Genomic DNA, 12,703 nt, shown 5'->3' with positions numbered 1-12,703 from the left:
AGCAGGTTGGGTTAGGGTCAGGGGGGTTGGGTTAGGGTCAGGGGGGTTGGGTTAGGGTTAGGCAGTTGGTGTCCATGGTAGGTGGGGGGGGGGCTTGGATTAGGATCAAGGGGTTGGGTTAGGGTCAGCGGGTTGGGTTAGGGTCAGGGGTGTTGGGTTAGGGTCAGGGGGTTGGGTTAGGGTCAGGGGGTTGGTTAGGGTCATGGGGGTTGGGTCGGTGTCAGTATCAGGGGGTTGGGTTAGGGTCAGGGGTGTTGGGTTAGGGTCAGGAGGTTGGTTATGGTCAGGGGGGTTGGGTTAGGGTCAGCAGGTTGGGTTAGGGTCAGGGGGGTTGGGTTAGGGTCAGGGGGTTGGGTTAGGGTCAGGGGGGTTGGGTTAGGGTCAGGGGTTGGGTTAGGGTCAGGGGGTAGGTTAGGGTCAGGGGGGTTGGGTTAGGGTTAGGGGGTTGGGTTAGGGTCAGGGGGTTGGGTTAGGGTCAGGGGGTAGGTTAGGGTCAGGGGAGTTGGGTTAGGGTCAGCAGGTTGGGTTAGGGTCAGGGTGTTGGGTTAGGGTCAGGGGGGTTGGGTTAGGGTCAGGGGGGTTGGGTTAGGGTCAGGGGGGTTGGGTTAGGGTCAGGGGGGTTGGGTTAGGGTCAGGGGGGTTGGGTTAGGGTCAGGGGGGTTGGGTTAGGGTCAGCGGGTTGGGTTAGGGTCAGGGGGTTGGGTTAGGGTCAGGGGGTTAGGGTCAGGGGGGTTGGGTTAGGGTCAGGGGGGTTGTTAGGGTCAGGGGGTTGGGTTAGAGTCTGGGGGTTGTTAGGGTCAGGGGGTTGTTAGGGTCAGGGGGTTGGGTTAGGGTCAGGGGGTTGTTAGGGTCAGGGGGTTGGGTTGGGGTCAGGGGGTTGGTTAGGGTCAGGGGGGTTGGGTTAGGGTTAGGGGGTTGGGTTAGGGTCAGGGGGGTTGGGTTAGGGTCAGGGGTGTTGGGTTAGGGTCAGCAGGTTGGTTAGGGTCACGGGTGTTGGGTTAGGGTCAGCAGGTTGGTTAGGGTCAGGGGGGTTGGGTTAGGGTCAGGGGGGTTGGGTTAGGGTCAGGGGGGTTGGGTTAGGGTCAGGGGGGTTGGGTTAGAGTCAGGGGGGTTGTTAGGGTCAGGGGGTTGTTAGGGTCAGGGGGTTGGGTTAGGGTCAGGGGGGTTGGGTTAGGGTCAGGGGTGTTGGGTTAGGGTCAGCAGGTTGGTTAGGGTCAGGGGGGTTGGGTTAGGGTCAGGGGGGTTGGGTTAGGGTCAGGGGGGTTGGGTTAGGGTCAGGGGGTTGGGTTAGGGTCAGGGGGGTTGGGTTAGGGTCAGGGGGTTGGGTTAGGGTCAGGGGGGTTGGGTTAGGGTCAGGGGTGTTGGGTTAGGGTCAGCAGGTTGGTTAGGGTCACGGGTGTTGGGTTAGGGTTAGGGGGTTGGGTTAGGGTCAGGGGGGTTGGGTTAGGGTCAGGGGGGTTGGGTTAGGGTCAGCAGGTTGGTTAGGGTCAGGGGGGTGGGTTAGGGTCAGGGGGGTTGGGTTAGGGTCAGGGGGTTGGGTTAGGGTCAGCGGGTTGGGTTAGGGTCAGGGGGGTTGTTAGGGTCAGGGGGTTGTTAGGGTCAGGGGGTTGGGTTAGAGTCAGGGGGTTGGGTTAGGGTCAGGGGGGTTGGGTTAGGGTCAGGGGGGTTGGGTTAGGGTCAGCAGGTTGGGTTAGGGTCAGGGGGGTTGGGTTAGGGTCAGGGGGGTTGGGTTAGGGTTAGGCAGTTGGTGTCCATGGTAGGTGGGGGGGGGGCTTGGATTAGGATCAAGGGGTTGGGTTAGGGTCAGCGGGTTGGGTTAGGGTCAGGGGTGTTGGGTTAGGGTCAGGGGGTTGGGTTAGGGTCAGGGGGTTGGTTAGGGTCATGGGGGTTGGGTCGGTGTCAGTATCAGGGGGTTGGGTTAGGGTCAGGGGTGTTGGGTTAGGGTCAGCAGGTTGGGTTAGGGTCAGGGTGTTGGGTTAGGGTCAGGGGGGTTGGGTTAGGGTCAGGGGGGTTGGGTTAGGGTCAGGGGGGTTGGGTTAGGGTCAGGGGGGTTGGGTTAGGGTCAGGGGGGTTGGGTTAGGGTCAGGGGGGTTGGGTTAGGGTCAGCGGGTTGGGTTAGGGTCAGGGGGTTGGGTTAGGGTCAGGGGTTTAGGGTCAGGGGGGTTGGGTTAGGGTCAGGGGGGTTGTTAGGGTCAGGGGGTTGGGTTAGAGTCTGGGGGTTGTTAGGGTCAGGGGGTTGTTAGGGTCAGGGGGTTGTTAGGGTCAGGGGGTTGGGTTAGGGTCAGGGGGTTGTTAGGGTCAGGGGGTTGGGTTGGGGTCAGGGGGTTGGTTAGGGTCAGGGGGGTTGGGTTAGGGTTAGGGGGTTGGGTTAGGGTCAGGGGGGTTGGGTTAGGGTCAGGGGTGTTGGGTTAGGGTCAGCAGGTTGGTTAGGGTCACGGGTGTTGGGTTAGGGTCAGCAGGTTGGTTAGGGTCAGGGGGGTTGGGTTAGGGTCAGGGGGGTTGGGTTAGGGTCAGGGGGGTTGGGTTAGGGTCAGGGGGGTTGGGTTAGAGTCAGGGGGGTTGTTAGGGTCAGGGGGTTGTTAGGGTCAGGGGGTTGGGTTAGGGTCAGGGGGTTGGGTTAGGGTCAGGGGTGTTGGGTTAGGGTCAGCAGGTTGGTTAGGGTCAGGGGGGTTGGGTTAGGGTCAGGGGGGTTGGGTTAGGGTCAGGGGGGTTGGGTTAGGGTCAGGGGGGTTGGGTTAGGGTCAGCAGGTTGGGTTAGGGTCAGGGGGGTTGGGTTAGGGTCAGGGGGGTTGGGTTAGGGTCAGGGGGTTGTTAGGGTCAGCAGGTTGGGTTAGGGTCAGGGGGTTGGTTAGGGTCAGGGGGGTTGGGTTAGGGTCAGCGGGTTGGGTTAGGGTCAGGGGGTTGGGTTAGGGTCAGGGGGTTGGGTTAGGGTCAGGGGGTTGGTTAGGGTCAGGGGGGTTGGGTTAGGGTCAGGGGGTTGGTTAGGGTCAGGGGGGTTGGGTTAGGGTCAGGGGGGTTGGGTTAGGGTCAGCAGGTTGGGTTAGGGTCAGGGGGGTTGGGTTAGGGTCAGGGGGGTTGGGTTAGAGTCAGGGGGGTTGGGTTAGGGTCAGCAGGTTGGGTTAGGGTCAGGGGGTTGGGTTAGGGTCAGCAGGTTGGGTTAGGGTCAGGGGGGTTGGTTAGGGTCAAGGGGTTGGGTTAGGGTCAGGGGGGTTGGGTTAGGGTCAGGGGGGTTGGGTTAGGGTCAGCGGGGTTGGGTTAGGGTCAGCAGGTTGGGTTAGGGTCAGGGGGGTTGGGTTAGGGTCAGGGGGGTTGGGTTAGGGTCAGGGGGGTTGGGTTAGGGTCAGCAGGTTGGGTTAGGGTCAGGGGGTTGGGTTAGGGTCAGGGGGTTGGTTAGGGTCAGGGGGGTTGGGTTAGGGTCAGGGGGGTTGGGTTAGGGTCAGGGGGTTGGTTAGGGTCAGGGGGGTTGGGTTAGGGTCAGGGGGGTTGGGTTAGGGTCAGGGGGGTTGGGTTAGGGTCAGGGGGTTGGGTTAGGGTCAGCAGGTTGGGTTAGGGTCAGGGGGGTTGGGTTAGGGTCAGGGGGGTTGGGTTAGAGTCAGCAGGTTGGGTTAGGGTCAGGGGGGTTGGGTTAGGGTCAGGGGGGTTGGGTTAGGGTCAGCAGGTTGGGTTAGGGTCAGGGGGGTTGGGTTAGGGTCAGGGGGGTTGGGTTAGGGTCAGGGGGGTTGGGTTAGGGTCAGCAGGTTGGGTTAGGGTCAGGGGGGTTGGGTTAGGGTCAGGGGGGTTGGGTTAGGGTCAGGGGGGTTGGGTTAGGGTCAGGGGGGTTGGGTTAGAGTCAGGGGGGTTGGGTTAGGGTCAGGGGGGTTGGGTTAGGGTCAGGGGGGTTGGGTTAGGGTCAGGGGGGTTGGGTTAGGGTCAGGGGGTTGGGTTAGGGTCAGGGGGTTGGGTTAGGGTCAGGGGGGTTGGGTTAGGGTCAGGGGGTTGGGTTAGGGTCAGGGGGGTTGGGTTAGGGTCAGGGGGGTTGGGTTAGGGTCAGGGGGGTTGGGTTAGGGTCAGGGGGGTTGGGTTAGGGTCGGGGGGTTGGGTTGGGGTCAGGGGGTTGGGTTGGGGTCAGGGGGTTGGGTTAGGGTCAGGGGGGTTGGGTTAGGGTCAGGGGGTTGGGTTGGGGTCAGGGGGTTGGGTTAGGGTCAGGGGGTTGGGTTAGGGTCAGGGGGGTTGGGTTATGGTCAGGGGGGTTGGGTTATGGTCAGGGGGGTTGGGTTAGGGTCAGGGGGTTGGGTTAGGGTCAGCAGGCTGTGTTTATTACAGTTGTAAACATGACATTACTTCCTGCCTCCATTTCCTCCTCACGTGTTCCAGCGTATCTTCAGGTGTAATTGTGATGAATGGCTTTAAAGCTGCAGGTTTATGTTTTGTGTAATGTGGTGGGGCAGTCTTTAATGGGTGTAGTTTGCCCTCTACTGCCCCTCTGGTGGTACTGCAGCCAGAACGCTACAGATATCACAAACCCATGAACTTTCTCAGTGTACTGAGCCTCTCAGAAAAAGGGTTATGTTATAGTTCGAGAAGAATGTGACAGCTAAAGTTCAACCATGTTTCAGGGGGGTGGCTGTTATTGTTCTGATAACCCTAAAACCGCAGACTTAAATTGTAAAACATGACGCAGAATGAAAAAAACACAATATATTGTTTTATTCTGTAATTAAAAATATGGACAATATCTCAAATGTTAAAACAGAGATCTTTCTTTTCTCTTTCTCTTCATATATATTTTCATGTTAAATTGTGAAACAAAACCTGAACCCTTTTAAAAAGATGACTCAAATAAGACGTGGATGTGGTGGTGGGTCCTGAAGCCCGCTGAGTCTTTTTTTTGTGATCAAATGTATATATATATATATTTTATTTTTTTTTTTTTTAATTATAAACGGTGGCATCCACTAAAATGATGTCAAACAAACACTATATACACACATATTTTCACCCCCTTCCAAACCCACACCTTGAACCTAAGCATTCAATGAAAATAATTAATAATAAGGAAAACAGTAAAAAAAGATAATACAACAACAAGAAACAAACAAACAAACAAAAAAAAAAGAAAAAAGGGACAAAATTAAACAAAGGCAAAACATAACATCAAAAACTGGACAAGGATAGCTACAACAAGGTAGTCTATTAAATTAATTAAATTAAAGCCTGTATGTTAAGTAAATATAATGAAATATGTTAGTTAGGTTTGATTGACATACCCATAGACGGCGGTAATTTTATTTTAGTTTTTTATTTATTTGTTGTTTTTTTTAATTTTTTATTTGTGAATTTTTTTCTTGGAAAAGGGGGCAGATTAGATAAGATTCTTCTTCTTTCTGCTCCCTTTTCATTCACAATTTATGAACATTTGTATTTGTATTGAATTTTTTGTTAATTTTTTTTGAATTAAATAAAGAATAAAATGAATGAAAATGAAAAAAAATAGTCTATATCAATTTGAAATACAACTTTCAAGTTTGACTTTAATTCAATCTGCTGCCATATACCAAATAAAATATTTTGTTGTTTTACGTTATGGATTCGGGCTGTAGATATTTCCAGATAGATAATATCAAGAAAAGTCAAATACCAATGACTTTTGAAGTGTAGTCTTGGAGTGGAGTCTTGAATCCAGCAGGCGTCTGACCCTCTGCTCTGCCCCCCCAGGTAACCTTCCCCAAGGCCAGACTTCTGCTGATGTCCAGCAACCAGCAGGATCTCAACGACTGGTGCCAGAGCCTGAGCTCAGCGATCAGGTACACACACACACACACACACACACACACACACACACACACACACACACACACACACACACACACACACACACACACACACCAACCACCAGGAATCCTCTCCTGCAGGCCTGTGTCTGTCAGGAGGCAGTGTGGGGTTGGGGTTCCGTCCCTGGTTCCTCCCGTCCACATGTCCATGGGCCACACTGCAAAAACTCAAAATCTTACCAGGAATATTTGTCTTATTTCTAGTTAAAATGTCTCATTTTTAGTCAAAAAATCTCATTACACTTAAAACAAGAGTCATTACCAGAAAAATTACTTATTTGACAATTTTCACCTGTTTCAAGTAAATTTTCACTTGAAATAAGTAGAAAAATCTGCCAGTGGGACAAGATTTATCTTCTTATTACAAGCAAAAAAATATTGTTCCACTGGCAGATTCTTTCTACTTATTTAAGTGAAAATCTACTTGAAACAGGCGAAAATTGTTGTTTTTTCCAGTGATGCGTCTTGTTTTAAGTGTAATGAGATTTTTTACTAAAAATGAGACATTTAAACTAGAAATAAGACAAATATTCTTGTTAAGATTTTGAGTTTTTGCAGTGTGTCTGCATGTGTGCACCATCGCTGTGTAAATCCAGTCTTATTCTGATGGATCCCAGTCTGACTCGGACCCGAGCCGCACTGCTGGGTCTCATCTAACCTGAGCACCCGCCCAAACGTCCTGCTACGTCTAAGAAGACATAAAGACACCTGCATGTTTTCAAATGTAAAATCCTGCTCGCCTACCGAGCGGGACGGTACCATCTGTTGATGAGGTCCAGTCCAGCTGGACTTTTTGAACACCAAATTCAATTTTTATACAGAAAATAATTACATTACATCTGAAACAAATGATTATAACAATATACTTTTACGTTTCTCATTTTCTGTTATCTCTTCTCTTATTTTCTTCTCTTTTCTTTCTTACCGCTATTTTCTACCTTTCTTCTTCCTGACGGGTTCGCTTTGGCCTGGGGAGTTAAATTCAGCATTGGCTTTAAAGATATCTGGCGCCATCTAGCATTGTGAGTGGGTATACAGGACTGTCTCAGAAAATTAGAATAGATTAGATTACAGTTTAAGATTAAGACTCCCAGAATATTCTAATTTTTTTTAGATAGGATATTTGAGTTTTCTTAAGCTGTAAACCATGATCAGCAATATTAAAATAATAAAAGGCTTGCAATATTTCAGTTGATTTGTAATGAATCCAGAATGTATGACATTTTTGTTTTTGTAATTGCATTACAGAAAATAAAGAACTTTATCACAATATTCTAATTTTCGGAGACAGTCCTGTAATGTCTAGACCCCGAATGGAAGACAACCCCCACTTTTACAGTCTTATTTCAATGCAAACACCACCGTCTTATATTCGGGCCGATACGGTACTTGGGTGGCCCAGGCGTCTCTGCTCCGAGGTGGACAGGATTGTCATCAGGGTTGTCATTGACTAAGTTTAGATACAGTCAAAATTAAGGTAAATTAAGGGTTAAGGTCAATATTCCAGTTACTGAAACATTGGGAATAATCTGTTTCCATGCGTGAGCAAACAGGGTTATCCCTGTTTATATGGCAATTAATCATTTGGGATATCTGGATCAAACCAGCGACGTCATGACGTAATTCCCGTCACTTCCCCTTCTTCTTCCTGTATCCAAATCCAAAACAACAACAATAACAGCAGCACGGCGGATAATCAACGGCCCAGTAGAAGCTGCCTTCTGTTGCGCTTTGGTGCTGGTACTGACCCACCACTTCGCGCAACTTTTCTCTCACCTTCTTGTAAATCTTCTATCCCGGTACTTTCTACCGTCTACAAATGCAGAAATGTTCATATCCTTCATTACATTTATGAAGTGATTAGTCTCCTCCTGGTCTTGGTTTCTCCGTGTTTATAAGAACTTCCTGGACTCAAAAGACCAGGATTCCTTGTGAACAGAGCATGTGCAGAAAACAAATTCCTGTTCCTTCTGATGGGGATATTCCGTTAGGCGTTTACATGACCCAATATTCAGTTAGAAAAGGAGTAACTTAGGGGTCATATTCGGGTTTTTAAAAACCGGAATATGAGCAATGAGTAAATTCCGGTTATTCAAAGGGGTTATTGGTGTTTACATGGCCGTTCACAACCGGGTTATTGCTAATATTCCGGTTAGAAAAGGGTTATTGACTGCATGGAAACGTAGTCAGTGAGTCTGTCTCCACAGGGAGCTGCAGTCCAAACCCACGGAGGTCCACCATGGAGGGAACCCGTCCCGCCGTCGTCCTCCGTCTCCTGTCCAACACTGCAGCAGCAGCAGCAGCAGCAGCAGTCCCAGCAGGGAGCCGGGGAGGAAGAGACCCGTGGTGGGCTGAGCTGCACACACATAGACATATATACGTAGACGCCTCATGCTGTTGACATGCTGGAACGTAATCCAGCGTTGCCGCCATATTGGATGGGTCTCCTCGTTCCAGGCTAAATGAACTACACTGGAGTTACAGAGTTACAGTTGCAGAGTTACAGTTACAGCCAGCACACGCAACTTTTCAAAACAATAATTAAATAAAAATAAATAAATAATATTAATAAGAAAGAAAGAAAAAATAAATAAATATGAATAAATAAATACATCAACACACCCCTCTCCCCTTCACAATCAAACTTGTTTCTTTTTTTAAATAAAGAATTAATTAGTTTATACATTTATCAATATGCCATACCATATGTCTTTGTTAAAGAGCATAATACAAAGTCTTTCAGCATAAAAGTACGTATTTTTAATGTGTGACAGCGTCCGTATCATAACTAAATCTCTGCCGTTTGTAACAAACCAAACCGTGTGAAAATCGGGTAAAAATTCGAGGAGTTATGGATGATTGTAGTCGGGGATAAAACCTTCCTCAGTAGAAATAAATGCACTGGGGGCCGTTGGAGACCCATCCAAGATGGCGGCTGCGCTGAACGTCAGCTCCAATAGGCAGCGTCAGTCTATGAGGCGTCTACGTATATGTCTATGTGCACACACACCTCGCCCGTCTGATCCCGTTCCACCAGCTGTATCAGTGCTGTATCAGAGCCTCCCTCTCTCCTCAGGCCAGCTCCGACCCCACTGAGCGCGCTCAGAGGCCGCCGGCGGACTGCAGCCCCCCCAAGAAGATGAGGCAGGGTGGCGCACCGGAGCAGAGGTGGGGCTTCCTCAGCCGGTTACACCAGCACCGGGGGGAACTGTGGTAAAACTGCCCAGGTCCAGAGGTCGGGGGAGGTCAGGGGAGGTGAGAGGAGGTCAGGCGAGGTCAGGGGAGGTGAGAGGAGGTCAGGACAGGTCAGGGGAGGTGAGAGGAGGTCAGGGGAGGTGAGAGGAGGTCAGGAGAGGTAAGGGGAGTTGAGAGGAGGTCAGGGGAGGTCAGGGGAGGTGAGAGGAGTTGAGAGGAGGTCAGGGGAGGTCAGAGGAGGTGGGAGGAGGTCAGAGGAGGTCAGGAGAGGTAAGAGGAGGTGGGAGGAGGTCAGGGGAGGTCAGAGGAGGTGGGAGGAGGTCAGAGGAGGTCAGGAGAGGTCAGGGGAGTTGAGAGGAGGTCAGGGGAGGTCGGAGGAGGTGGGAGGAGGTCAGGAGAGGTCAGGGGAGGTGAGAGGAGGTCAGGAGAGGTAAGAGGAGGTGAGAGGAGGTCAGGGGAGGTCAGAGGAGGTGAGATGAGGTCTGGGGAGGTGAGAGGAGGTCTGGGAAGGTGAGGGGAGGTGAGAGGAGGTCTGGGAAGATGAGAGGAGGTGAGAGGAGGTCTGGGAAGGTGAGAGGAGGGGAGGTGAGAGGAGGTGAGAGGAGGTCTGGGAAGGTGAGAGGAGGTGAGGGGAGGTGAGAGGAGGTCTGGGAAGGTGAGAGGAGGTCTGGGAAGGTGAGAGGAGGTTAGGGGAGGTGAGAGGAGGTGAGAGGAGGTCTGGGAAGGTGAGAGGAGGTGAAGGGAGGTGAGAGGAGGTGAGAGGAGGTCTGGGAAGGTGAGAGGAGGTGAGGGGAGGTGAGAGGAGGTCTGGGAAGGTGAGAGGAGGTCTGGGAAGGTGAGAGGAGGTGAGAGGAGGTCTGGGAAGGTGAGAGGAGGTGAGGGGAGGTGAGAGGAGGTCTGGGAAGGTGAGAGGAGGTCTGGGAAGGTGAGGGGAGGTGAGAGGAGGTGAGAGGAGGTCTGGGAAGGTGAGAGGAGGTGAGAGGAGGTCTGGGAAGGTGAGAGGAGGTGAGGGGAGGTCTGGGAAGATGAGAGGAGGTGAGAGGAGGTCTGGGAAGGTGAGAGGAGGTGAGAGGAGGTCTGGGAAGGTGAGGTGAGGGGAGGTGAGAGGAGGTGAGGGGAGGTCTGGGAAGGTGAGAGGAGGTGAGGGGAGGTGAGAGGAGGTCTGGGAAGGTGAGAGGAGGTGAGGGGAGGTCTGGGAAGGTGAGAGGAGGTCTGGGAAGGTGAGAGGAGGTGAGAGGAGGTCTGGGAAGGTGAGAGGAGGTCTGGGAAGGTGAGAGGAGGTGAGGGGAGGTGAGAGGAGGTCTGGGAAGGTGAGGGGAGGTCTGGGAAGGTGAGAGGAGGTGAGAGGAGGTCTGGGAAGGTGAGAGGAGGTCTGGGAAGGTGAGAGGAGGTCTGGGAAGGTGAGAGGAGGTCTGGGAAGGTGAGAGGAGGTGAGAGGAGGTCTGGGAAGGTGAGAGGAGGTGAGGGGAGGTGAGAGGAGGTGAGGGGAGGTGAGAGGAGGTCTGGGAAGGTGAGAGGAGGTGAGAGGAGGTGAGGGGAGGTGAGAGGAGGTCTGGGAAGGTGAGAGGAGGTGAGATGAAGTGAGGGGAGGTGAGAGGAGGTCTGGGAAGGTGAGAGGAGGTGAGAGGTCTGGGAAGGTGAGAGGAGGTCTGGGAAGGTGAGAGGAGGTCTGGGAAGATGAGAGGAAGTGAGAGGAGGTCTGGGAAGGTGAGAGGAGGTCTGGGAAGGTGAGAGGAGGTGAGAGGAGGTCTGGGAAGGTGAGAGGAGGTCTGGGAAGGTGAGAGGAGGTGAGGGGAGGTGAGAGGAGGTCTGGGAAGGTGAGGGGAGGTGAGAGGAGGTGAGAGGAGGTCTGGGAAGGTGAGAGGAGGTGAGAGGAGGTCTGGGAAGGTGAGGGGAGGTGAGAGGAGGTCTGGGAAGGTGAGAGGAGGTGAGAGGAGGTCTGGGAAGGTGAGAGGAGGTGAGGGGAGGTGAGAGGAGGTCTGGGAAGATGAGAGGAGGTGAGAGGAGGTGAGGGGAGGTGAGGGGAGGTGAGAGGAGGTCTGGGAAGGTGAGAGGAGGTCAGTGGAGGTGAGGGGAGGTGAGAGGAGGTGAGAGGAGGTGGGAGGAGGTGAGGGGAGGTGAGAGGAGGTCTGGGAAGGTGAGAGGAGGTGAGGGGAGGTGAGAGGAGGTCTGGGAAGGTGAGAGGAGGTGAGAGGAGGTCTGGGAAGATGAGAGGAGGTGAGAGGAGGTCTGGGAAGGTGAGAGGAGGTGAGGGGAGGTGAGGGGAGGTGAGAGGAGGTCTGGGAAGGTGAGAGGAGGTCTGGGAAGGTGAGAGGAGGTCTGGGAAGGTGAGAGGAGGTGAGGGGAGGTGAGAGGAGGTCTGGGAAGGTGAGAGGAGGTGAGAGGAGGTGAGGGGAGGTGAGAGGAGGTGAGGGGAGGTGAGAGGAGGTGAGGGGAGGTGAGAGGAGGTCTGGGAAGGTGAGAGGAGGTCAGTGGAGGTGAGGGGAGGTGGGAGGAGGTCAGTGGAGGTGAGAGGAGGTTAGGGGAGGTCTGGGGAGGTGAGAGGAGGTCCGGGGCTGAACATGGGGGCGTGTCCAGAGCTGCAGTCTGGTTGTTCTGACCTGTTTCCTGTTTCCTGTCTCCAGCAGGACAGAGTCCCGGTCCTCCTGGTCCGGCTGTGTCGTCCTCTGATTGGTTCTTCACGTCCTGGACTCCGCCTCCTCTCCACACTCACTCCTGTTTAAGCTTCCCCTCACTTCTGTGGCCGGAGGTTCTGGCTCCGGCTCCGGCTCTGGCTCCGGCTCGGCTCCGCCTCCACTCCGGCTCCGGTTCCGGCTCCGGCTCTGGCTCTGGCTCCGTATCCGGCTCCGGCTCTGGCTCCACTCCGGCTCCGGCTCGGTTCCGGCTCTGGCTCCACTCCGGCTCTGGCTCCGGCTCCGGCTACTCGTGCAATATTACTGCTCTGCTGCTCTAAAGATCTGGTCAAAGGTCAACCACAAAGCCAAAGAATCATGTGACACTTCATCCACTCTTTGATCTCTTTTTATTTACGTTCTTAAATTAGGCTGCTGGACCTGCTGGACCTGCTGGACCTGCTGGTCCTGCTGGTCCTGCTGGTCCTGCTGGTCCAGCTGGTCCTGCTGCTGGTCCAGCTGGTCCAGCTGGTCCTGCTGGTCCTGCTTGATTATATTAATGATTATTTCCCATTAAAATGATATAAATCATGACATGGTTGTTCTGATTTTTGGGTCCCAACTGAGCCTGGCACGAGCCCCCCCCATCCTGGTTCTCAGGCCCGGCCCAAGCCTCCATATTACTGCCATAATACTGATTATTGATCATTCACACACCCTCTATAAACTTATTTCATGTTCTTCCCTGTCATTACAAATACACTTGTAAAACTAGATGTAAGAACTTTTTATTGTAGTTAGATTGTAATCCACAGTGATTAAGACCATGGAAGCTACAACAGATTAACAAACTTGCAGAAAAATCTTTCAATTAATATTTATCAAAGTCAGCAACTGCCCCTACTGGCCACATAGAGAAGCAACAGATAAAAGGTGAAAGAGCTGCACAGTTGCAGCAGAGTTGTTTCCATCATCCTACTGTCAGCCTGGAAGGTTTTTACCATCTATGGTTTTTAATCTGAAATGGAGCAAATTCAGCTACAAGAGCGTCCTGGGGTTGATTTACACTTAATATTTAAAGTGATA

At 52.5% G+C, this 12,703-nt stretch overlaps 1 protein-coding gene across 1 annotated transcript in view; it reads left to right on the top strand.

Moving 5' to 3' along the window:
• arhgef39 (Rho guanine nucleotide exchange factor (GEF) 39) overlaps positions 1-9,027 on the top strand; it is a 93,843-nt gene extending 84,816 nt beyond the window's left edge. The window contains exons 9-11 of the mRNA XM_061714628.1: positions 5,695-5,783; positions 8,018-8,156; positions 8,887-9,027. Of these exons, the coding sequence (XP_061570612.1) occupies positions 5,695-5,783; positions 8,018-8,156; positions 8,887-9,027 (369 nt within the window). The remainder of the gene's footprint in view (positions 1-5,694; positions 5,784-8,017; positions 8,157-8,886) is intronic.
• The last annotated feature ends 3,676 nt before the right edge of the window (positions 9,028-12,703 follow it).

The sequence above is a fragment of the Cololabis saira genome, chromosome 23 (assembly GCF_033807715.1).
Source record: "Cololabis saira isolate AMF1-May2022 chromosome 23, fColSai1.1, whole genome shotgun sequence".
Taxonomy (NCBI): Eukaryota; Metazoa; Chordata; class Actinopteri; order Beloniformes; family Belonidae; genus Cololabis; species Cololabis saira.
The sequence above is the reverse complement of the archived record's forward strand: the minus strand, read 5'-3'. Positions and strand labels throughout refer to the sequence as shown.